The following is a 26,307-nucleotide window of genomic DNA, read 5'->3' on the forward strand; positions in this document are numbered from 1 at the left end:
GTAAATAAATAACTACTTATATTGACTGTTCTGTTATGTGGAGTTTGTGTGTGTGGCACACTTGTCGGAGGTTGCTGCCTTATAGAATTTAGCTCATTATTTCTGAAGTTGCTTTTTAATTTTCCCTTGAGATGATGAATACTTTAAAAAAGTAAATACAAAAAAGAGAGAACTGGAAAAATATACCGTTCTCATCAGATAACAAAGCATTAAACTATTTTGCTCGCTATTTAAGAAGTAGCTATTAGCATTACAATGTGAAAATGGAAGAATGAATTTGACCAGAATGGACGTGAGAGAGAATCAAATCAAGCTTCCGCAGAACCCACTCTCCTATCAACTTTGATTTCTTGTCCCCCCCCACTTCCTCATTCTTTCATTTGTTTGTTCCACCTACAATGGAAAAGTGTCAAGTCAAGCAATTACAATATCTAACTTGATTGAATAAAAATAAAAATAAAAAAAAAATATAGGAGAAAGTTCAATGTCATTAATGACGTTTGGTTACTGTATTATTTTTGTATTTAGCAACTTATCAAATATCAAATGTAAAGAACAGAACAGAACAAGCTCCATATGAGAAGCATTGCCTACCTCTTTCTTCCAATTGGTCTTGTAAAGTATCAACAAAAGCAGCAATGTTTGCAGAGCAATTCCACATATCATACCTCCCCAAAGTCCCTACATATATGAAACCAGTTTCACAATCATTTGAGAGAGGGCTATAGTTAATTACAGTCTTTGGATAATATTAAATAGCATTACCTTAACTCCCAAGTTAACTTTATAACCAAGAATAAACCCCAGTGGAAGTCCAAACACATAGTAACAACCTACATTGATGTAAGCCACCAGTGCCTGCCACCCACCTCCAACAGCAACACCTGCAAGAACGGTTTCAAAGTTGTAAAGAGGGGAGTTTTGTTGCATTGGGGGGTATGTAATGTATGTAAGAGATTTATGTGTATGTAAATACCTGAAATAACTGGTTGAATGCTGTTTAGAATCATAGTCACAGAAAGTAAGTATGCGAGTTTTGCAACCGACTCTTGCAAAGGCTTGCTGCTAGTAAAAATGACGGCGAAAGAATCTCTAAATACCAAAACAGCCACCATGCAAAGGATTCCAATTAGAAAGGACTGAAGTGTTATCACATAGACAGAGTATTTGGCAGCTCTTGGATGTCCAAGTCCCAGTTCATTGGAAACTCTCACACTGAAAAGAAAGAAAAAGAATCACACACACATACATGATTGCATTGATAGAACAAACTTCACTTCAAACAGAGAGTGCATACCTGACAGCAGCATTTACTCCAATAAAGATCATGAACTCCCACCCATTCAAATTCATGCTATAAAACACACAAGAGTGAACTGAATGAATAAATGAATGAACGAATGAATGAATGAATGTATTAGTAACATTTATGTTACCTACCATATAGAGAGGGAATCAACAGCTATGACTGCATTATCAAGGTGGCCAGCAAGAACAATGAGGCTCATCATATACCAAACTTCAAGACAAAGCATGACAGCAGATTCAAGGGAGAGCCTAACAAAGGGCCATATATCTTTCAAGGCCTTCCATGACAATCCATGCCAACCTTCCTTGCACCAAAAAAAGACATAAGCAAGTTGAGACAATGTTATCACCCAGCTTGTGATATCAAATGCCAACGCTGCACCAGTTAAGCCTAATTGCAGCAAATAGACGAAGAGCCACAGCATCACAACGTGCAGGATTAGCGCGAAGAAGCCGATCCAGGCGATGATATTGACCTTGCTTTGCGCCTGAAGGAACTTCTGGGTTGGAAAATTGAATGCAAGTGAGAGAAATTGGGGGATTACAAGAGGAGCAAAGCTTCCTGCTCTATCAGCTATATCATGCTGTTGCCCCAGAAGCTTCAGGATTGGAGCAGCAAATATGTATATTGGCATTAGCAAAAGACTGGTCACCGACAGGATTGCCCATGACCGTTGCAAGTACACACCCAGCATTTCAACCTGCCCTGCCCCAAATGCTTGCCCGCACAGTGTCTCCGTTGCACTTCCCATGCCAAGCTATAGGTAAAGGCACATGAATAGTTATATCTAATAATAAACATTGATAGCCACCGAACTATAACTCAAATGACATAGTCTTCCCATACTTACTTAGAAGTTGTGGGTTCGAGTCTCTCTATTTTTAGTAAAAATAAATAAATAAATAAACATTGATATTTATATATCATGAAATCACTCATCTTATAAGAGTAATGCTAAGAAATCAACACTATAGCAGCCATTTTCACTAAAAATAAGCTCTTGTTGAGTTTGGATTTCAGATGTTTTTTTCTAATTAAATTTCGGATGTTCTTGTTTTTAAGAGTTTCCGGTGGTTGTTTTTCTTACGTCTGCAATGTTGGTCGTGCGATGTTAACTCGTCCTAAATTCTTAAGCTGGCAAATAAATTGTTATATCTAACTCTTCTTAAAGAAGAAGAGGGGGACAGAGAAAGCATACCATGAAGCCGAAAGCGAAAGTGCCGACGACTGAGTTGATCAAGGAGATAGCAGAGAGTTCGAGGTCTCCGAGGTGTCCAACGAAGATGCTGGTTATGGAGTTGACACCGTACTGGCACCAAATGTTGAACACTATAGGCAATGCTATCTGCCATACCTTGGCTGATTCTATCCAGAAAATCTTCTTCGCCTCCCTCAGCCCCTTCACTTTCACGTAGTCGCCGTCCTCTGCCACCACCCCTCCGCCGCCGTTGAGCAGGGGAATACTATTATTGCTGTTGCTATTGTCCATGCTTCCTGATCGGAGGGCTACAACGAACTACTAAAGAGTGAAGAGTGAGTTAGTTAGTTAGTTACTTCGAGACTCGTGATTTTTGGATGAATCAAACCACCTCTTTATAACTGATTTACTCCCACACGCGCCTACTATAAATGTGCATCCACATCACATGTCACATACAATTCTTTTTCTTCTTTTTCTTTTCTTTTCTTTTTCCTTTATTCTTTTTATTTTTTATTTTTTACTAAAAATAGGAGACTCGAACCCGCAACCTCTTAATTGAGTATGGAAAGACTATGCCATTTGAGTTATTACTCATTAGCTTATTCTTTTAACTTCTTGTCATTTAAGTTTCACTCTTTTACATATTATTGTTGTTTTAATTTGTAAAAATTATATAAAATGGTTTTTGAGTGGTAATACTAAAATTCATTACTAAACTAAGTATACTCCTATTTATTAGGTATGTATGTTAGTATTAACAGAAAAAATACTATTTGTACAATAAAATTTAGCTTTTGATGAATCTTTAATATTATTTAATTATTTTTTAATTAAAACATATTCCTATTTTTTAGATACACATTGGTAACAGAATAATAAAAAAAATAATAGTGTTAGAGAATGCGTAAAGAAAAACTCTATGAACAAAAATCCATCCAAACTTTAGATATGTTTTCGGTGTGAACGAACGGCGATGAGGAAGAGAAAGACGGCGACGAAGATGAGCGCCATAGAAGAAGAAGGCAGCGTTGTGGATGAGCACCGAAGAAGGTGGCGTGGATGAACGGCGGCGGAGGATGACGAACTACGGACGATGTGTGCCTCTGGATTTATGATGTGCGGTGAATGTGACTGTTTCCTTCAGGATTTTGTATAGTATTAGTTAATAATTAGGTGGTTTAAAATTTATTTTAGAATTTTAAAATTAAAATTTTAAATTTTAATTAATTTGATTTTTGGATGTGTATTTAAATTATAACACATTAATAATTAAATATATTAAATTTAAAATAAAAATTTAAATTTTAAATTTTAAATTTAGTTTTATTTAATTTGTATTTTGAATGTATATTTAATTTTAAAAAAACACTAAATTTATTCATAATTTTTAAATATATTTATGTCATTTTTTTAAATTATTATAATAAAAAATAGAATATTATACGATTTTTAAAAAATACTTAATTGAATTGGTATCAATAGATATCCTCCAATAATAAATGGTTGTTGAATTGGCAGATTTCCATAAATAATACTAAAGCAGCTGAGAGATCGTTGAAGGTAGGTGGAATGGAAGGTTGAGATGAAACATAGAGCAGTTGATAAAAGAATCCTTACATAAGCAAAAAGATATTTCCATGTTAAATTTCCAACTCCGTGGTCTCTCTCATTACACGTTAAGGTTAAGAAGGTTATTAAAAAACAACTTAAAATAAAGCTTACCTCTCAGATCCGTCCATAAAAATAAATATTTAAATTAATTAAATAATAATAAAATTAAAAATTTAATAATTTAAAAATTCAATTAAAATTTAATCGAAATTATATTGAATATAATAAAACAGTATACTTATAAAATATATTTATTAATTTTTTTTAAATTTTATTATTTTAAATCGATTAATCATTAAAAAATTGTATCATTGACCAATTAATTAACTTTTTGACCAATTTTTTAATTCTTTAACCGGTTCATCGCCAATCAATTTATCTAAATCTAATTGATTTAATCACTCATTCTCAATTAGCCAGGTTGCATTGGCTGGTTTGATCTGATTTTTAAAACCATACTTAATATTTTTTGTATCTTTTTATTTTTAATATTAAAATTAATTTATAAAAAATGTAGTAAAAACATTTATGCAAAATATGATACAAACATGATTTTTTTTAATAAAAAATAAAGATAGCTTACTCAGCATGGTAGGTGAGGCAAATGAATGGGATTTGGAGGGTCAGGCGCATGCAACATGAATGAAGGTACGTGGAGCTAACAACCACCACTGCACTCAAAGTTCAACCAACACATGCACAAGGTACTCGTCGACTCTGGCTAGTTTCTTCTTCTACTTGTCACCGTACCCTCATTTCAACCAACTTTATATTCAACCAACAACATGCGTACAAATTTAGTACATCTACGGAGAGGATGAAAAAACAGCAAACAATCTATGACAAATGTTTTTGTGTACAAAATTTACAAAATTTTATTGTTTCTGAGCAGAACAGGTAGAAATTATTGCACATGCATGTGTTAATTTGGTCAAACTTCATTGATTAAACCTAAAATCTTGGCCGCTTGCACAACGATTCAAGTCGCATATAGAAATATAGAATAGTTTCTTACTTTCTTATATTCCCTATTTTAATACAGATATTCAGATAAACCAAAATTGGATTTGGATCCTCTAAAGTTTGAATTTTATTTTAGAGAGTAAAGTGTGATATCTCACAATTGATTTTATAGGTGGGACCAATAATAAATATGAAAGAGAAACTATTTAAAGGCAAAAGATCACATTTTACTCTCTAGAGTGAAATTCAAACTTTAGAAGATCCATATCCACCAAAATTATGCCTATAATTCTAGTCAATAATATGATACATTTAAGAAATTATTGCATATTTTTACTACAAATAAATGAGATGAGTCAAAATAAATTTTATTTTCGTCACATTTCTTTTTTGCCAATTAAACCTTTATCATAAAGAAGCAATTTTCTTTTTATTTGAAATTCCATTTGATATGCATATTATCTTTTTTTTTGTCATATATTTTCAAACTATAATTATAAATTAAAAAAAAATGTATTCATAGATATACATTAGTCCTTATTAATCCGGTGATATTCATAGAAACCATCACATTTGTTTTCGTTAACTTTGGCCTTTGACTTTAGTTTGGCCAATCTAATTAATAATAATTATATCCTAAACTTATATTTGTTTTGAGACGAAAAGGTACCACTGTTTAAAACTAACAATTAACTTGTTTGCTTATAATTACAATTCCCTTGCTTAAAATTACCTTACCACACCACACGGGATAAATATTTATCCCTACTTAATAGGATTTTCATGCATATAATAATTATCCCATGCTTAAATCAGTTAATGTTCATTTCTCTGATGTGATGATTACATTTTGAAACTCAGAAACATTTTTTTCAATCTAGTACCACTCGAATAAATAATAACTGAATACAAAATGGTGAAAACTCAGGTGCAGTTAACTTCATGTGAAATTGATAGTTAAGAACTGTTAGATGATAATTTAATCAAACTTGTCAAATTATTTAACGACTTATATTTATTATATTTACATGAAATTAACTACATTTGAGTTTCTACCATACAAAAGTTAGGATTCCGCAATCTTAGTTAAATCACAACGATTTGAACATGTTCTGATTTTGTTAATAAAATAATAATTATTTTTCAATAAAAATACATGTTTTGATTGAGACAATTTCCGGGATTTGGAGTGGTTTTTAAATCTTTTTTCTGGGTCATGTTTTTTTTGTTGGACGGTGGGTCATGTGGTTTTTAATTTTTGTTGGAAAGGGTGGATCTGCGAAGGATCTTACAATACCTAAAGGCTACATTACAAAAGAAACCGATGTTTTTTTAGGTTTTCTACAATATTCTCCAACCCAACAAATTAAGGACTAATTCATTGCGAATTTAAGTTCTAAAGGCTACATTACAAAAGAAGCCGATATGTTATGTGTTAAAGGAGCCAACATAAAAGGAGCCCAAGACCAAAAAAAAAAAAGAGCCAACATCAGCCCAACTAGCTAGACTATTAACCAAAAGAGTATTCAATGAATAAAAACACCAAGACAAATAAAATGAATAAAAAGGCTTCTCCAAAAACATGAAAACAAAATCCGGATAAGATTACAACTGAATGTCAAACTGTCTTTTTTGGGCTTTTTGCCCCCCTTTAATTCACAAAAACAATTAAGTCTTTTTTTATTATTATTTTAGAGAAAGGATTATCTATGTTGATGATGGATGCAGTAGTAGTAGTGGAAGTTCTTGAAGTTGTGCTTGTACCTGAGGTTTCTGGCTATCTGAATTTCTTTCCATCAATCTTAGAGTGCTACATCAATGTTGACAACATTATTCAGATGAGACTTTTTTCTTCACTTAAGACAATTCTAAGATATTTGAATATCTTAGTCCATTGACAAGCATATCCTAAATTGATACTTGACTTGCCTCTCTTCATTTCAAGCATATGATTAACCATAAAATAAGGTCAATTTATTTCCTTTTCGATCATCATAGCCCAAGCACCATAATATCTTCATTAGACAAAGTTCCGTGATTATGCTTCATTGGAATCAATTCGTAACAGAACAAATACATTAAAATACGCTACTCATTGTTCAAATCATTACAACTTATATTAATTTTAGGATCAATATGTGGCTCCTCATTCTGTTGACTCAACCAATCAACCTATTATATTCATCTCATTCCTCATCTGCTGCTGTAATTTCTCTCGTAAATTTTATCCCATGATAAACTAAAGGAAATTCCATTGTTCAAAATAATTCTATAATGTCATAACTCTAAATGAAACTCAATCATTGGCATGACTTCTTCATTCTCATCCTCTTCATCAACTTCAGAAACAACATACTTTAAAGTATATAAATAGCTCTAACCAAATAGGAATAAGATTCATTGTTAATTTGCACAAAATCAATCAAGTGTTGTGTTTGCAAAGATGCTTCTAGACTAAATCATAATTTCTGCCATGAATGTAATCATCCTTCATGTATTTGGGAGGAACAATCTTCCTTGATTCGTTCTTCACATAATTTTTCAATACTTTTTGAGACGACAGCCACTTTGTCATGTAATGGACTGAAGCAACAAATTGCGTCGCTACAGAATTTTTACTCTCAATCCTAAGTCTCTTTGCATTTTTAATTCTGTTCATTTTAGAAATATTGGTTCAGTGAGTTTTGTAGAAATTTTGATAAAGATCAATAATATGTATGTAGCTTGGAGTGAGTGTGTTGATGAAATAAGAGAAACTGAAGAGAGAAATTTTTTGTTTTTAGACAGAGAAGAGAGATTTTGCATCCATGAAGGTTTTTGTTTCGAAAACTGAAAGTTTGAATATGGAGATTAAGTGCACAATATATAGTCCCGTGAGCATTCCAATGGAATGTTATCCAAATTCAATCCATTGGATACGAAATAAAATCCATATTTTCATTCTTAATTGCATTACCAATCGATTAGTATTCATAAAAAATCGATTGGATACGGATAAAAATTGATTTTCTCACTTAACAATGGTTTTGCTTTATTATTCTCGCCATCTTTAAATTTCATATTAAAAAATTTAATGATAATAAATCGATGTGTATGTTTGACAAATCGATTTGTAGACGGCCAAATTATTCAAATAATATTAGAATTGTTGATTATGATATGCCTTAACTCTACGTGAATTTTCAAATTAAAAAAAAAAATTAGGGTTTAAAATTGTGCTGATTTTTTTAGATTGTCAAACATCAAAATAATTTTTTTTTTAAAAAATCGATTGACCAAGTAAATTGGAATAGAAGAAACATGTAGCTTTCACTATTTCAATCGATTTTATTAAAACACAGTCAATTTGTTTATCTGTTAAATTGATTAATATGAGTTTGCAATCCATTAACTGATCCTAATTGTTATTTACTAATAGATTGATATCACATTAAATCGATTGGATTAAACGCAAACACGATTTTCATATCGTCTATGCATCGAAAAAATCAAAACAACGAATAACAATGTAAAAAATCTCGTTAATTCACATTATTTTTTTTCCTTCGTTCTATGTTTAATGTTAAATCTTAATTTTATAATATAAGTTTGAATTTCAAAAACCAAATTAGTTGAAGGACTCCATGATCATATTCATAGAGTAAAATTAAGGTTATCATGAATGGAGGTCAAATTAGTTGAAGGACCCCATGATCGTATTTATAGAGTAAAATTAAGGTTATTATTAATGAAAGTTTTATTTTTTTTATTGTTTTTAATTATTAATAATATAAATATATAATAACAAAAATATAAATGATGAATAATAAAATAATAATTTATAAAATATAGACTCAATTTTAGAATTAAATAATATATGAAGAGTCAATTTATAAATAAAATTAAATAAATATTATTTTATTATTATTAAAAAATTTATAAATTATATTTTGTTATTAGGATTATTTAATAGGAGAAACATTACTGAAACATGGACACAGAAGTATGTACTCCGTACTCAGAAAGAATGAGAAAAAGAGAGAGGAGAGAGTATGTATCTCGTATTAAGGAGGGTTCTTTTTTAAAGTGTTTAGAAAAGTCATCCAAGGTTTCTTTTAAAAATAAGATCATTGATGCAAAAAAATCTAAAGTTTTTATATTAGTAGGGTCTTTTATCTTGAGATGGTATCGCGACGGTGACAAACATGGCATTTGGGTATTTTTTTGTTAAATTTGATATTGATGCAAAAAAAATGATGATTCTTTTAGTGATCGAAAAAATAATGAACTTTCCTAAAAGTTACTATAATATTTTTTTTAATAAGAATATTCTTTGTACAACAAATTAAATCACCAATTAATATATTTATGTATAGATATATATAATTTAATATATTTTTATATTTTAATATATATTATATATTAATGATTGATTATTTTTACTGATTTTAATTAAATATCGTATATAACTATATAAATAATCAAGTTAAATTATGATAATTAATCAAGCTAGACAATTAATTAAGAGAAATTATAAAACCTTGCTCTAATAAGCATCATCATCAAAAGCAGGCAACGGGAACCTGAGAATAGCAGCAACACCGGTGAGTTGCTGCAACTGCTCTGCCAGAACATGCATGGAAGAGTACACCAAAGCGTCCCCACCACTATTCTTAACCGCCTTCACCAAACAATCGTACCTCTTCCTTGTGGCAACCTCATCATTCCGATACAGCTCATCACTTATCAGAAGCGTTTCAATGGCTCCCATCTCCTGAGCATTCTCCACGCTCTTCAGTCCGTAGCAAGCGCGATCCGAGTCACTCGAAACCATGTCCCAAACCTTCCTCAGTGCCCTAATCTGCAACCCTACCTTGCTGTCCTTCATAAGGTCCATCACGGTGCTTTCTCCCAAAAGATCCTTTAAATCGCCGTTGCAACCACCACCAGCAGCCACCACGATCCTTCCTATGTTTTCTTCTACGCTTCTCATCTTCATCCTCTTTGCCTCCGATATCATAAACCTTCGAAACTTGTCCTTTTTCAAATCCTCGCTTGCAATCACAGTGTTCTTAACCTTGTTCAGATCCACGTGCTTTATGAACGCCGAGAAAACCTCGCGGAAGAACACGTTCTTAGTGTTTGAAGAAGGAGATGAAGATGAAGACTTTCTTCCTGCGGTCCCGGAAGAAGAGGTTTCAACCTTGGAAACCATGGCAGTTACGCCTTTTCCAATCAGATAAATCTCAGCATGGTCTTGTTGAAAGAGAGTTACTGCGAGTTCCGCGTCGGGACAAACTTCGTGGTTCTCTCGTTCCTGGAGAGCCTCGACGACGTCGTGCTTCCAGATCTTCTTGTGGAGCTCGAAGGGTTTGTTGCACTCCAACGTGAGGGTGTGGAAGGATCCGACGGCGACGTAACCGTTGGGCTCGAGGTTGCGTCCGGTGACGCGAAGGGTGGAAGAGTCCTTGTCGAAGTCGCGGCCGGTGACCTTGAGGTGGACGGAGAGCCTGACGCGTGAAGCGGTGGTGTTCTTGCCGTCGTGGAGTTGGTGGTGGACCTTCCGGGAGGTATCGGATGTGACGTAATCGCCGGGGTTGATGATGTTGTAGAGGATCCATAGGTCGTCGGATTCTTCAGGGATTATGATCACTCTTCCCATTTGGTTCACTGCGAACTCTTTTTCCTTTAGTTTCATTCTTCCTTTTTTGCTTAGCTCACAATTTCTGGTGAATATTGGAACCTTTTTTTTTTGGTGATGAATAATGTGCGCCTTCTACTGTATGTATGTATGTGTGGGGTTTATATAGGGTGACTTGCCCGTGTTGTGTTTGTTGTTGCAAATTGTAGTTTGGTGATTAATTTATTGGTTGAAAGGTGTTGTTTAATTTAAAAGTATAAAAATAGATAATTTTTAAAGATATAAAATTTATTATAAAAGATAAATTAGATAAAATTTAGGGCTTGTTTGGGTGAGATTTTAAGAAAAGATCTTTTTCGAGTTATCTTTTTTTAAAAGATCTTATAGAGAAGTAAAAATAATTTTATGTTTGGATATCTCATGTAAAAAGGTCTTCTTATCAATCAATTATATTTGGGTATAACAATATAAAAGTACTTTTTTATTTATTTATTACATAAAAAACATCTTTTTTTTTAAGGAAAAAAGATCTTTTAAAAAAAGATGTAAATTACAGCTTTTCAAAAAAGATTTTTTTTTTATTTTACTAGTACTTTTACTTTTACTACTATAAATTTGCCAAACACGTTAAAAAATAAAAAAAAATAATAAAAAAAAATTTTTTAACAAAATAATGGTGCCCAAAAATGTACTTAATCATCAGTTCATAAGCACCGTAAAATTGAATTTGGAAGTTTTGAATTCTTGTAGATCTTGCTTTAGGATATGATTAGTTTTTTTGGCTGGGGAAAAAATAAACGATTCTTTATTTTGAGTACAAGGTAGATATTGAATTTGAATTTTGTGGATTCTTTCCTTGCTTTATTTCGTCTTGGGTTAATATACAACCAAGAAAAGCAAAGAAAACGAACATAAATAAAATACGGCCAAGAATTCGACGGTTCAACCAGGTTTAGATTATTAAATAGTCTTAAATTCTTAATAATAAAATATATTTTTTAATTTTTTTAATACTTGTCAAATAATTTTTATTTAAGTTTAATTATAATTAATTTTTTATATATTATTTAATTATAAAATTTATTTTTTATTTTATAAATTATTATTTTATTATTCATTAATTATCATCTATCTCATCTTTAGAATTTTAACATTAAATTTTATGAATATTTATCTTCAAACTTTTTATTAATTTTATTTTAATATAAAATCCCAGTCATATCTTTTTTAATCTTAAGATTACCGATTTTTTAATCTGTAATCAATTTATCTTTTAATTATCTAATTCTATAATTATAATGTGGTTTATAAATCTCTTTCTATATGAAAGGGAGAAGGAAAAAGAAAAATAAGTATAAAATTATATGAGAGGAGATTAAAAAAAATGTAAAGTAAAAATTAATTTATATAATAATATAAGAATGAGTGATGAATATGAAAAGAGAAGTAAAGAAATTAAATTTTAATCAAATTTATATTTATTAAAAAATTAATATTAATATTAAAAGAAATAGTATAACCTACATAAAAATAAAGGATAAAAAAACATGAAAAGTTAAATTAAAAAAAAAATCATATAACACTATATAAAAATAAGTTATTATTAAAAGATAAAAATATAATGAAAATTCTATGACATAATATAAAGATAAAAGATTGTATTTAAATGGTATGAATTAGTCATTTAAGTTGATGTAATATTAGACAAATAAATTTAGACACTATTTTAGTATTTTTAATTCTGTTTTAATATACCACTAACTAGACAAATAAATATATATTAATATCAGCTTTTACTTTTAAGTAATTATCTAGGAACTTGGCAGTGTTAGGTTTTTAGTTTTTTTTGTAGAGACAGAGAGTACCATTTTTTATATACAAATAACAATTTATTTTTTGTAGTTAGTAAACCGGTTTTCAATTTGAATATGGAAGTAAAAGAAGTGTTGGACTTGGGGGTGTTTCACCTCGTTGTGGGATCAGAGGAAGCAGAATTCGGACCCTACGACTTGTCTCTCAAAATGTAAAAAAAAAATTACTCAGAATAAAAAAAAGGAGAGTCCGAATTCCACATTTCAGATTTCAAAATTTCAGATTTCAAATTCCATAAGTTGCAAATCGGACCATGCGATTTGTGAAGCAAAATTTCATGACCAAAGAACTCGCATGGTCTGAGTCGTGTACTATGAGTTTTTTCAAATTTTTAACACAAATCGGAGGGTCCGATTTGTGTATTCTGAATTTTTTTCAACTTTTTAAACATAAATCGGAGAGTCCAATTTGTGTACTCCCACAATTTTAAAAAACACCAAAAATTACCATGTTAAAATATATCACTCATTTTGCTTTCATATCAAAATTTTTTAGCCTTAGTAAACAACTTGTATATTAATTTAAATTTTTTAAAAATATTTAAATAATTATTTAAATTGTACATGCAAAAGATCTGAATAAAATTCAATATTTAAAATTTCTTTAATTTTTTTATTTCACTAAAAAAATTACAAAAAAATATATTTAATATAAAATCACCAAATTTTGAATAAAAATATCTTTTTTTGGTCATACTTGTAAAAAATTAATCAAAATTTAACATTTTAAGCATTTACATTTAGGATAAAACACTGTATAAATCAAAAGCAATTCAATATTGTATGAATCATCCAAAATTAAAAATGTTACGGGGATCCACGCATGTTACTATATAAATCGAATTAACCTAATTTGAATTATAAATTATAGTAGTAAATCGAATTAAGTTGTATCAAATTATTAGGGTTTAGGTAATTCAAAGTAGGTAGCTTCGATTTACTAAACTATCCACATGATTTCAGACCACCCATAGTAAACCAAATTAGTGGATTTTGATTTAGCTCATGGTTTTTGTACATAGTAAATCGAATTGGACAAATTTGAATTACATATACTAAATCGATACATGCTGATTCGATTTAGTAGTACTCGAGCTCTAATGTAAAGCTATACAATCTCATTCGATTTACTTGTGTTATCCCTATACATAGAATTCGGAATCGCTTGATACGAATTACCAATCTACACACCATACCCCACAAAAACGAAAAATTCAGAAAGTAAGGCAAGCTAAGCTATACTACAAGATTGATACTGCGGAAATAGAAGATGACCCAAATCGAATTTATCGGTTGGACGGAGTTGTAAACCTTGCATAGCTTTGTCTCTTCTTTCCAGTTAATACTTAATACATCAAATTCTTGTTCACAGAGAAATCCCAACCATCTAAAAGATGCCAATTAAATATATAAATAAATTGAAATCCTCTCCAGAACTAAAATAATCATATTGTTATAAAATTTCATAAGACAAAAATACATAAGTGAAAAATTAAAAGATAACAGCCAAATAGCAATCACAAAGAGCAGAGCCATTTGTCCTAATTGGCTTTTGAAACTAACAGTTTAAAACTACATTATACACATAACTCTGACTAAGCCAATTAGATTCCAGCCACAATACAGTTCTACAAAATTTAATCAGAGTGCAGCACATAACATTAACATACCTTAACTGCAAGTTCTCCAAGAGCCCAGCATGCATTATTTGCTATTGAAATAGCCTCTTTAACCTTAGAAATTTCCTGTATAGATAACATAGTACATTAGTACCGAGAGAGAAATTATACCATCTTAATTAGGTCTACTCTCTTTAATGATACTTTTCTAAGTCTTCTACAAGTCATCATCAAATCACCGAGAGAAATTATACCATCTTAATTTATTCATTCAAACTTCAAATGTATTTATTTTCTCCCTAAAGTTATAGCTAACAGCATCTTATGAAACATGAGAATGCTGTTGAGATGGCACAAATTACTTAAAAGAACCAAACTATATTAAAATTGTACCCAAAAAAAAAAAGGAATTCCAACACATAAAAGGGTATCGGCACAAGTGAGAGATGATTAATTGAGGACCAACTTAAGGACAGTCAACAATTCCAATAACTTGAAATCACATTCCTGCACCAAGTATTAAACTACAATAACACTGCTGATTTACAAGCTTCACCTATATTTCTCTTTGAACATCAGTTTTTTTTTTTCTCCCACCCAAAAAACTTGAAGGATGGAACCTTCTGCACGATTAACAGTGCTCGCAAAAGGGAAAGATGAATATGAATTGAATGGAAGATTAACCGTCAAGATAAAGAAAGACAATCTCGATTTGGAAACCTTCCATGGGAAGCTATTAAAAATAACATACCTGATTCAACTTCCCAGCAACAGCTTCAGCTAGAGTTCCAATGGCATCATATACAATTCTGATATTTTGTCTCTAAGGTTTAGAACAAGAAATCACAACTGTGTATTGTCATTGCAATCAAAAGACGAACGTCAGAATAAAACCTGATATTTCCCAAACGCTAGCATCAGGTGCTTCGATATAATTTCTACACCGTTTGAGATATCTACATATTATATGCACATTCTTAAATTTCAGAACCCCCAAATTAAAAAGCCTAAAATTGGAACCTTAAACCTCCCAAATTTCAGAACTATACATCACTGACCTGCGTTTACGGAATTTGTTAACTATTCAGAATAGAACAGAACAGAAATGAATAAACACCAACTAATGATTTCATTTTCAAGCAGCTGAACACACACGCACGCACACTGCTTAAAACAGAAAATCATAAGAACCAAAATTGAAGGCATGCACAAACCAGAGTAAGCAAAACGCAAGTTGAAGCAAATTCGCAGAGTAGCACTGTTGCACACACATGCCATTATAATAGCCCTGTTCTTGAGAACACCCTTATCAAATCAAACAATGCAAGCTGATAAGCAAAGGTGAATCAAATCAGAACCCTAAAATCGGAACCCTCTCAAATTTTAGAACCAAATGAAGGTGAATACATACCTTCTCGACGACGGTGAGCGAAGAGAGGACGATGCTGAGTGCAGATCTTCCCGATGGTGAGCTCGAAGTGACAGCCAGAGCAGAAGGATGAAGAGGAGCGACGATTCTCCAGTGGCGAAGTGGTGTGCGTGAGTGGTGAGTGGGAAGTGGGGAAGAGGGGCGACGGTGACGGCGTGAGGGTGACGAGTGACGGCGTGGGGAAGAGGCACCGGCGTGAGGGTGACGAGTGACGGCGTGAGAGTGAGCTTTCTCTGATTTTTTGGTGAAGCTCAATGGCGCGCGAAGGGGAAAAGGGGAAAATGGAGAAAGGAGGCCAGGTCACGTTTAAGTGTATTAACATGGTGAAAAGGGGATAAAAATTTACAAAGTGTTGGTGTATATTTACTTATTTAGTCCTATTAGGTAATATTTTTTAGAGTGAATACCTCATCCGACCCTTGACAATTATCTCGAAAGGGCAACGAGGCCCCCAAGAAAAAAAACACCTAATCCGGCCCCTGATAATTTTTTTTGGGACTGATTAGTTCCTGTGCTAAAAAAAATAACATTGATTTTTTTTTTGGCACAGGGGCCTCGTTGTCCTTTCGAAGTAATTGTCAGGGGCCGGGTTGGGATTTTTTTTTTTTGTTAGGGACCTCGTTGTCTTTCGAGGTAATTGTCAAGGGCTGATTTGGGTTTTTCTCTATTTTTTAAAGCACACCTGAAACTTGACAAATAGCTTATCCTTCAAAAGTTTTTTTTTTTGTGGTAAAAAGTGAATATATAATTCTTAAGATAAGGCTACATTTTATAAGTGATATTTATAATATTTAAGGAGACACTTTTCAAATGATGTTACAAATGTGTTTTTTATTCTCCTTAAAAAAGGAAATATGGAAAAAAACGTAGTCTATTCCAGGAATAGATTACGTTTTTCAAATGTAACTTAAAAAAAGTGTGGTTGAATGAGTGTTTTTCTTGTAGTAATATTGCTGGTATCGTACTTGAAGATGTTAGTAAATATTTTTTTTATTTTCTTGAAAAAGTAAATTATTGTTAGTGATACTAAATCGGTTAGAATTTGATTATTAGAATTATTATAATATTTATTTAGGAGTAATAGTATGTTAAATCATTGTTAGTGATATTAAATCGCTTATAACTTGAGTATTAGAATTATTAGAATCTTTAAATTTCAAATAGTAGTTAGATTATTGATATAATGATAGTAGTGTATTAAAAGATTGAGATCACAAATGTATGTTGGATAAAGAGTAACTAGATATGTTGACTAGTAATTTTAACAAGTTTTGATATAGTTTGTGAGTTTTTATCAAGGTTGCGAGAACTGAATTGGTCAACAAACCGGTAAAATAACTAGTTTAATGGTTCAAAAGTTCAACTAAAATTCAACCAGTTTAATTAAATATAAAATAAAATTATTAAAAATTTAATATATACTTTTAAATATTTAAATTCAATATTTTTTAAATTGATAAAATTCAAAATTTTATAATTTTATATAATAAATTATTCATTAAAGATTCAGAAACAATTTTAAAAAATCAACATTTATAACTAACAAAAATCAAAATGCATATAATACTACTAACAGTTATTCCAATTTCATAAAAATAATAATAAAAATATAACAATCATAGTTTTTTATTGCGGATGGCGGCTAATGGCGGTGAGCCAAAAATCCGCCATAAAGTTATAGCGGATGGCGTTGCAAAAAATGGCGGAAATGGCGAAATTACCTAAAATCCACATATATGTACAAAAAAATATGCAGAAAAATTACAAATATAATAAACTATAAAATCTATCTATATAAGCAACTTTCTAGTCATAAAACATCTAATTAATATAGCAAATATAGTAGCAAATTTAGCAAATAAATATAACATCAAGTTCAAATCATAACTCAAAAGTCATAAACAAGCCATAAAATAGAAGACATAAAACATAAAAACTATAAACCATCTACATTCTAGCTCTCATCAAATTCATCCAAATTAACACGATTATTATCGTGTCCCTCTACCCCTTCATCATCCTCTGATTCAGTATTATTGAATTGAATCTCCTCTTCTTGTTCTTCTTTATTTTCAGAATCCTCTTCATCTTCAAATTCTGGTTCTTCTTCCTCTTCCACAATTACTGCTTTTCCTTTTTCTTTTTTTGAAGCCTTAAACCCACTTGGTCCACCCTTTGCACCACCTCTTGCAGTTGCAGGTTCTTTTCTTTTTCTATTTTGTTGTCTTCTAGTATATGTCGTAGGCTCATGTCCTCCCATTGCTTCAAAAACAAGGTTCCAACTCAAAGTGTTGTCATCTTGATGAACCAAATCAGTATCATCATCCATATTATCATCATCTCGAAAGGTGGCAGTCCCAATTTCTCCCACTAACCACTCATTACACTCATCAATGTCATTGAGTGCAATAGGGTCAACTTCATCTTTAAGGTTGTACCTCTCGAGAGTTGTTGGTTATACTTTATGAAGACCAAACTCTCCATCCTTTCATGATCAAGCCTATTTCTTTTCTTAGTATGAATATGCTCAAATATACTCCAATTGCGCTCACATTCAGAAGCACTACAAGTCAAGCTCAAGATCTTGATAGTAAGGTCTCGCATGTTCGAAGTTTCATGCCCATATGTCCGCCACCAAAATGCTATAAAATTAAAATAAATTTGTCTAAGCCTTTAATCGAACTAAATTTATAAAGCTTTGTAAAATTTATAACAATCTTACCGGGTGAAAGCTTTTTCCTCTGAGATTTTGCAAAGGATGATCCAAAAAGTCCATAGCCGGCCTTATATAGTGCTTGCTCCTCCAATATCTTCTCTTGCGCAGCTATACTTGACACCAATCTAGTGATGCACTCAAACTATCCCTTTGTAACTTCTAAATCCAATTCGATACGAGGATTATCATAAAACAACTCCGGATTCAGAAAATGACCAGCTGCATGCAACGGACGATGAAGTTTGCAATTCCATCTGTTGTCAACGATTTTAAAAACTTCAGAATATTTGCTCACATCATTAGAAAATGTTTTCATGATGCATTCCTTTGCCTTCTCCATTGCTTCATATATATAACCCATTGGCGGCTTCTTCTCCCCATCAACAAGTCGAAGCACCCGAACAAGAGGCCCCATGATCTTAAGGGTGTACTTGACATGATTCCAAAAGGAGGGCCTAATAATAATCTTTGTTGCCTCCCTCCCCTTTGCCTCCCTTGACAACTTATTCCTTACCCACTCATCTGAAGTGAACATTCTTCTTAGATTTTCTTTCTCTTTATAAAGCCTTTCCAAAGAGAGAAATGAAGTGGCAAATCGGGTGACTGCATGCCTCACCAATTCCTTGCCATTTGTGAATTGTCTCAACATGGATAAAGTGCTAGAGTGGCTATAAGTGAAGCTAACCAAAGAAATGACACTTTTTATGGTTTTTTGGATTAATGGTAACTTCCCAATGTCTTCAAGTATCAAATCCAAACAATGGGCAGCACACGGGGTCCAAAACAAATTCGGTCTTTTCTCCATCAGCAACTTACCGGCTAGAACATAGTTGCTCCTGTTGTCAGTTACAACTTGAACAACATTTTGCTCCCCAATTTCCTCAACAATACCATCAAGAAGTTCAAACATTTTTTCACCCATCTTCACATAATCAGAGGCATCAATAGACTTCAAAAACATTGTCCTAGCAGGAGAGTTTACAAGAAAATTGATAATGCTCCGTTGTCTCTTATCCGTCCAAGCATCTGACATAATAGAGCAGCCATACTTTTCCCATTGTTTCTTATGACTCTTCAACAAGTCTTTGGTGTATTCTAATTCCTCATTAAGGAGTGGAACCCTTAGAGCATAATAAGTGGGAGCAGGTAAATTAGGACCAAAGCTTCCAACAGTCCACAACATTTCTTGAAAGCTCTTCAACCTCACTGGATTCAATGGAATCCCAGCTTGGTAGAACCACCGGACTATGTATCGATGAACTCTACGAACCGCTTCCTTATTACATGCTTCCTTGATATTCTGTTGCCTCAATTTCTCCTTCTTGTTTCTTGCAATGGCAGTTTCGGGTCTTTTCATAAATAAGTCTATTGGACCTCTCATAGAACTTGCCCCCCTCTAGCTGCTGCCATTGGAGTTGAATTTGAAATTTCATCAATTCTTTGAGCATCTTTTTCTGACAATCCAAAACCCAAACTATCTAAATCAAGCTCCCTAGCATTGACACTATGTTCCTCAGTGCTTGCCGGCGTAGAACTGTGTCTTCCTCAATTTTTTTCTGGTTGTAGAACTCCCATAATTCAGCAATAACATCCTTTGAGACCATTTTACATCCAACAACATTCCCAGGCTTAATCATTAAGTGCTCCTTTGCCCGTGTAATTCCTCCTCTCATAATTTTTCCACAAAAATTACATATGGTGTCATTGGTATTTCTCTCTTCTACAGCACTAACATATTTCCACCCTAGATGGCACGGACAGCAGCTGCAGGACGAGCAGCAGTTCCAACAGCATGGCCAGGGCAAAGGCAGGGGCATCAGAATTACGGGCTGGTCTAGAAGTTGACATGGTAAAGTGAGCTGAAAGGAAAAAAAATTGGAAGAAGAGAGGTTTATGAGGGAAGAGAAGGAGACAGTGAAATGAGTGAACTGAATGAAAAAAAAAAGGAACTGTAACTTCTACGAACCAGAAAAAAGAGGGAACTGTGGTGATGAGCGGCGGTGACTACCAGGGGTGACGGTCGGCGACGAACGGCAATAGGCGTCGGCGACGGATGGCGACAGGCGGTGGCTAAGATCGGCGATGATGGGAGGCAGAGAGAAGAGAGAAAGAGAACAGAGAGAAAGAGCCGTTTTGGACGTTCAGAGAGGAAGACTCGTTTTTTAACTGAAGCGGCTGAACCTGGGTTACATGTATCATTTAGAGTTTTGCTAAATTACCCAATTACCCTCAATTTTTTTTGAAAAATAAAAAAAAACCCGCCATTTTCGCCATTTTCATGGCGGACCGCCATGGCGCCACCGCAATTGCGGCGCCTTTTGCCCCACCGTGATAAGCACGTCGCAGTGGCCTACATATGGCGGCGAGGTCAAATCCCGCCACGCCATTCCGCCATAGCGCCGCCATGGCCGCTATTTTAAAACACTGATAACAATAGCATAAATAATGCATTGAAATACTGCACCATGACACCATCAACTTAAAATTAAAAAAAAATCAATAACCTAGAATCAACAACTTAGAAAAAAAATCAATCTTACAATTTCAAGAAATCACTGAAAAAGATTAAATAAATAAAGACCAATCAAAAGATTCAAAACTCTTAAACGGACTAAGAAATCCAATTAACCAACTTAAAACAACAAAAATCTAAGAAAAAATCTGAAATTTTAATATCCATAAAATTAATTCCGAATCTGATGTCCATACAATTAACTCAAAATCCATACAATTAACGCAACAGTGAGATCATTCGTCTCTTCTAAGTGAAGGAATGCAACTTGAACTCCTTGCAATGACTCATTTCTTTAGTCTATTTTATTCTTCTTCAACATAGCTTTCATAGCTACAGCTTGGAACAAAACAGGAAAAGCAATAGCATACTTGATGAACCTAACACAAGTGTTCATGTAATAGAAAAGAACTAAAGCAATATCATACTTCCAATCAAGTATTTAACAAAATTCTTCCAATCACCCAAAATCCAAAAATAGAAAACTCAGCATCAAAAGTCAGAAAATCCAAAAACAGAAAAACTAAGCATATAATCAAGATTCAGAATCATATAAGCAACAACCCAACTCAAAACAGAAAAATCCAAACTCAGCATCCAAACTAAATTCAGGTTTTGAACTCAAATCTGCCCTAAATTATTATTATTATTATTATTGAACTTATATAGCAAAATTCAATATACCAAAATTCAAAATTAAAAATTTAAAATCCTAATATTAAATTTATTCAAAATTACAGAACCTTTAATCTATATAATTAACAAAATAAAAAAAATTGAAAAGCAGAACAAGAACTCATAAGAAAAATTGAAAAACTCTGCACCTAAAGCTCTAAACTGAAATTTGCCCTAAATTTCTCACTGAATAAAAAATCAATTGAAAACAAAAACAAAAAAACCCATGAACTCAATAACCTCAGCGTCAGCAACCCAGTTCATACCGTTTTGTCACCAAACGTCCAAACTAAATAAACGAAATTCATTGAAAAACAAAGATGTTATGTTAAGAGCACAGAAGGCCAGAAGACGACGACCAGATGCCCGACGATGACCAGACAACGCTGATGACCAGGATGACAAGCCGATGACCAGACGACGCCAACTCCAGACGCTTCGGAGTTCAGAGATCAAAACAACGACGCTAGTGACAGCTGCCTCATCTGCGATGGTGACTTTCGATCCAGCATTTGTTGGAGGTGATGATGGCGTTTGTTGGAGCCTTGGAGGTGACTGTCTTCGAAGAGGAAATTAGGGTTGGGATTTGGGACTTTTCGAAGAGGAGAAGGTGGCTCACTTAGCAGCGTTCAATTTCATTCAGCATTTCAGCACCTTTTTCCTTTTTTTTAAAGGCGTCAAAACGACGCCATTTGGTGGCTGGGTTGGAAAACTGGCGCTTGCTAAAATCTGGCCGGTTCAACCGGTTTTTTCACTAATTTTTTGTAAAACGGTCTTACATGTGATCAAACTGACCAGATGATCGGTTTCCAGTTGAACCGGTTAGTCTGATCCGATTTTTAAAACTTTGGTTTTTATTGTTATAAGTTGAATGAGGTTAGAAAATTTGTGGAGTTTAATTTAATTTAATTTAATTTAATTTAATTTATTTTAATTTAATTTGGATTTTAAATTTTGGATTAAGTAGGTAGTAGAACATTAGCAAGAATTTAGAATGACTTAATTTATTTAAAAATTGAATTATTAAATGTTAGATTAACGAGGTACTACAATTTTAGTTATATACTAAAAGGTTTAGCTTTATGGCGTAAATAGTAGGTTAACAATGTTTTGTTAGAACTATTTTTCGCTTAAAATTATGTATTTTAGGTAATTGTTATTTTCGAAAGTGTTATGATTCTAATTGAATTTTTTTATTGTCATGCAGCCCATCGTTGTATCATGAGTATGAGGAGGCAGCATGGTATGCCATTAGATGATAGGATCACGTTGTACCTGCAGATGGCTGGCCTGACCCATCTTGCAAGGCTCAGCAACCATTGGTTTAGTTTAAACGAGCCATTAGTGAGTGCATTTGTGAAGAGATAGTGTCTGGAGACACATATATTTTATCTGCCGTTCGGGGAGTGTACGATTACGCTACAGGATGTAGCTTACCAGCTAGGACAATTGCAACAAGCAATGTACCACCGTATTTTTCGTATAAGTGGGTCTTGTCAATACTAACCAACGAATTACAATGTTGGAAGGCCTTGATACATGGTAAGAATGTCCAAAAAAGACGGTCGAAATAAGCATGGGACTCATCGACTTGCTGACCCACTTGCACAGGACTCGTCCTCAATACTGCAACACTACCCGACATCGTCATCTGCACACCAAGTACCCATTGTGCTAACTCATTATATGAATCTTTTCAAACTCTATAAATCTAGTTCATGGCCTTTTGCTTGCCAACCAAATCCTCCTGTAAGTCGGTATAAACCCAAAATGTGAATCTGCGCATTCAACAGTACCTTGATCGACACGGCAGCATTGGCCCTAATCATAGGCAGTAGTAATCAAGCATCTTGTGATTACTCGATATCTACGTGGCCAGACAAGTATGCGATCCATTGTACCGTTTTACCTTTCAAATACCTCTGCGCTGGTGGAGACTGATACGAATCAACCATGTGCATCCGTTGCCGAATTCCTTACACTTTCCATGGTATACTTGCGATAATCGGATTCCAACACTTTATACTCAACCCCACATTTGATGCTATAAGTCTTCATATTTAGCACGACCTCCTCTTTATCCTAAAACTGCTGACCGACTTGAAACTCAGCTAGTCCTCCTGTATCCTGTATATTTCTGGCCCTAAATCTAACAGGCACGCCAGGTATCCCCTACTGTCTCATGGAATCCAAGTCCAAATTTAAAAAGTGGGGGAGGGGGTATTGCTGAGTTTCTGAACTAGCCGCTCCACTACTCCCAGCTAGATTACTCCTTGCTATGCCATGATCGCTATCATCGACAATTGTGGCGGGCTCCACATCATCATCATCATCCTCTCACAGTACATCTTCTACACTATCCGGTGCTCCACCCTTTTGAAAATTCAGTATCACATTAGGAGTACCGGTCATCGCAATCACAAGCTCACTGAAGAGTCCCGTATCACCTATTTTTCCGTCACGAGTGCGGTTTAGATCAGCAGCGAAGGATGAGGAGGCAACCAAAACTGTCTCAAGTGGAATCACAGACACAGATGAAAAGGCATCAAGAGGCATCAAACTAGAGCAGCTGTCATTGCTGAAGATTGAGAATTCCGGTTTGAATTTCCTAAACTAGAGACCACATCTACAAGCTTGACCAAAAGCTCAGGGGTCCTCACCTCGAAAAACTACCGATGACGATGGAAAAGAACTTGCAAATCTTCATCATTGCCTATAACGAAGGAATCATACTTCACATCATCCCGCAATATGGAAATTGAAATTCTGTAGAATAACTTCTCCACCTGTTTCACACCTTACATCTCCAGTTTCTGGATTATGGTATTCTGAAACTCGGTGAAAGTCGTTGAAGGTTTGAGAAAAATACTATGCGGATCCTTATCAGTAAATTTAATGTGTACTAGAAGTCTAGAACTAAAAAACTATCATCACTAGCCATTGTGACTTCCACTCTAATGAATCGATAATGTTCTGATCATTTTTATATAGGAACCAATCCTTTGTAAATCGAACTAGTTGAATTCGATTTATATAACTTGCTGGGTATCATAGTAATAATTCGAATTAAGTAAATTCGATTTACTTTGATTATTTCAAAGAGTAAATCTAAACAGTATATATCATTTTACATATTGAGCCCTCTTCCTTATAAATCGACTCAGGTTATTTCGATTTAGTGATGTTCTTAGTAAATCGAATCTAATTTATTCAATTTATTTGTATTTCTGGCAAATCGATCTTATTTAATTTGATTTACATTGTACATTTATAGATCGAATTTACTAGCTTTAATTTATATAGATCTGATGTTAAAATGAAACATACATGTAATGTTTTGAGTTTTGAGACTCTGGTGTAATATTGAGTGGCATTTGTATTGTTTATGTGATTTATTCTTATATTCAAGATTAATTTTTTTAAAAAATGTTTTATTGTTTTATTTTTTGAGATATTTTAAATAGAAACCCGAATGGCTGTAGTTTCGTGAAGCGATAAACCTATCAAAGCTAAGTGACAATTAAAACTTTAATGTATATCGGACAGTTTGATACACCTGATATTCATAATGGAAATTGTACGAATAACGACACAATACTCAGAGGTGGGGGGAAAATAAATAAACAAAGCTTCGGGCATTAAATGGTTTGTTTGGGGGAAACATGTGATGTTTGGATGCTGAAAAAATGGGGTGAGAATTTTATTGATAGTTAATGAATTAAACGATTTTAAAGTTGGATGAGATTGAAGATTGACTATGCATGGTTATAAATATTTATAATTACTAGTACTATGTTATCATTATGTATTTCTTTAATATAAAGGAAAAATATTTTGTATTTTGTATTATTTATTTTTAATAACAAAATTAAAACATATATTTATGAAATATATATAAAAAAATCAAATTCTTTTAGAGTAAAAAAGTTAATGAAGTAAGTTCTTTACCTCTTATACAAACTTTCACTTCCCCTTATTCAAGGCAGAGAGTGCGAGTAAAAGGAAGTTGGATTGAAGTGGGATGGGAAAGGTGAGGTGGTGGTAGCGGCGGTAGGTGCGACAGAATTAGAGTTGTGATTGAAAATCTTATATTAGGTTAAGAGGAGTAGTTTAAACATTTTAAAGGGTAAAATATAGGATAATTTACTATAATAAATAAATTGTCATTTAATATTATCAGATTATACAATATGCAAAACGGATACCAAAATACATTTTTTCTATAAACTATGTAAATCAAGACAGGGGATTCAAATACACGTAAACTGCTATAGGGGTGTTGCGGTTTATATGTGAATGAGGAGTGTGCATAAACCGTAATAGGGATCCAGCGGTTTATGTGTTAATGAGCAGCGTGCAGAAACATAAAATAAACTAAGTACATAATAAATAAAAACATACGATGACCTGGACAGATGTATGATGACCTGGCGGGCCCGACTTTCATGATGGATATGGACAATCAGGTCGGCAGTTCACAGTTCTATTCCGACTTTGCAGATCTCATCCGGGATAATGACCCTCCGCATTTTCAGCACCAGACCCCACAGGATCAGGTGCCGGAGTCCCAGTCCCATATGGACGTTGCGCAGGGGTACCGCCGAGATATGGAGGAGAGATTCAGCGGTACCAGCTGCAGATGTCTGACCCTCAGGGATACCAGCACCAGTTTCATGTAAGCCTGAATGAGCCTGCTAACAACCCGTACGACAGTTGGTTGGGCATGGGAGGGACGCCTCCATATGCATATGGCGTGGGCATGCCCGTCAATCCTCCAGCAC

The 26,307-nt window shown here is 33.4% G+C and overlaps 1 protein-coding gene, 1 long non-coding RNA gene and 2 pseudogenes across 4 annotated transcripts; all 4 read right to left on the reverse strand.

Moving 5' to 3' along the window:
- Window positions 1-99: 99 nt before the first annotated feature.
- Window positions 100-2,910, reverse strand: LOC107619497 (protein DETOXIFICATION 35). Its single transcript, XM_016321795.3, has 7 exons — window positions 2,508-2,910; window positions 1,441-2,066; window positions 1,298-1,354; window positions 977-1,215; window positions 766-884; window positions 595-681; window positions 100-393 (listed from the first exon to the last, which is right to left on the reverse strand). The coding sequence occupies exons 1-7, from the start codon at window positions 2,796-2,798 to the stop codon at window positions 337-339; spliced, it is 1,476 nt and encodes a 491-aa protein (XP_016177281.1). The 5' UTR covers window positions 2,799-2,910; the 3' UTR covers window positions 100-336.
- Window positions 2,911-9,608: 6,698 nt separating this feature from the next.
- Window positions 9,609-10,825, reverse strand: LOC107619058 (protein PELOTA 1 pseudogene; annotated as a pseudogene).
- Window positions 10,826-13,551: 2,726 nt separating this feature from the next.
- On the reverse strand, window positions 13,552-15,938 carry LOC107619059 (uncharacterized). Of its 3 annotated transcripts, none has more exons than XR_015899205.1 (5): window positions 15,606-15,938; window positions 15,409-15,522; window positions 14,946-15,043; window positions 14,246-14,320; window positions 13,552-13,962 (listed from the first exon to the last, which is right to left on the reverse strand). It is a non-coding gene; the product is annotated as an uncharacterized LOC107619059 (long non-coding RNA). The 3 variants fall into 3 exon arrangements; XR_015899204.1 differs by having other exon boundaries at window positions 14,946-15,150; XR_015899203.1 differs by having other exon boundaries at window positions 14,946-15,522.
- A 1,311-nt stretch (window positions 15,939-17,249) lies between these two features.
- Window positions 17,250-20,075, reverse strand: LOC107614882 (uncharacterized; annotated as a pseudogene).
- Between the last annotated feature and the right edge of the window lie 6,232 nt (window positions 20,076-26,307).

The sequence above is a fragment of the Arachis ipaensis genome, chromosome B9 (genome assembly GCF_059453495.1).
Source record: "Arachis ipaensis isolate K30076 ecotype BB chromosome B9, ASM5945349v1, whole genome shotgun sequence".
Lineage (NCBI taxonomy): Eukaryota > Viridiplantae > Streptophyta > Magnoliopsida > Fabales > Fabaceae > Arachis > Arachis ipaensis.

Coding starts and splice junctions, on each gene's coding strand:
- LOC107619497 (XM_016321795.3), bottom strand. CDS start 2,798: ATGGACAATAGCAACAGCAATAATAGTATTCCCCTGCTCAACGGCGGC. Junction 2,067..2,507: donor CTTTCGCTTTCGGCTTCATG/GTATGCTTTCTC, acceptor CTTTACCTATAG/CTTGGCATGGGAAGTGCAAC. Junction 885..976: donor CATTCAACCAGTTATTTCAG/GTATTTACATAC, acceptor CCGTTCTTGCAG/GTGTTGCTGTTGGAGGTGGG.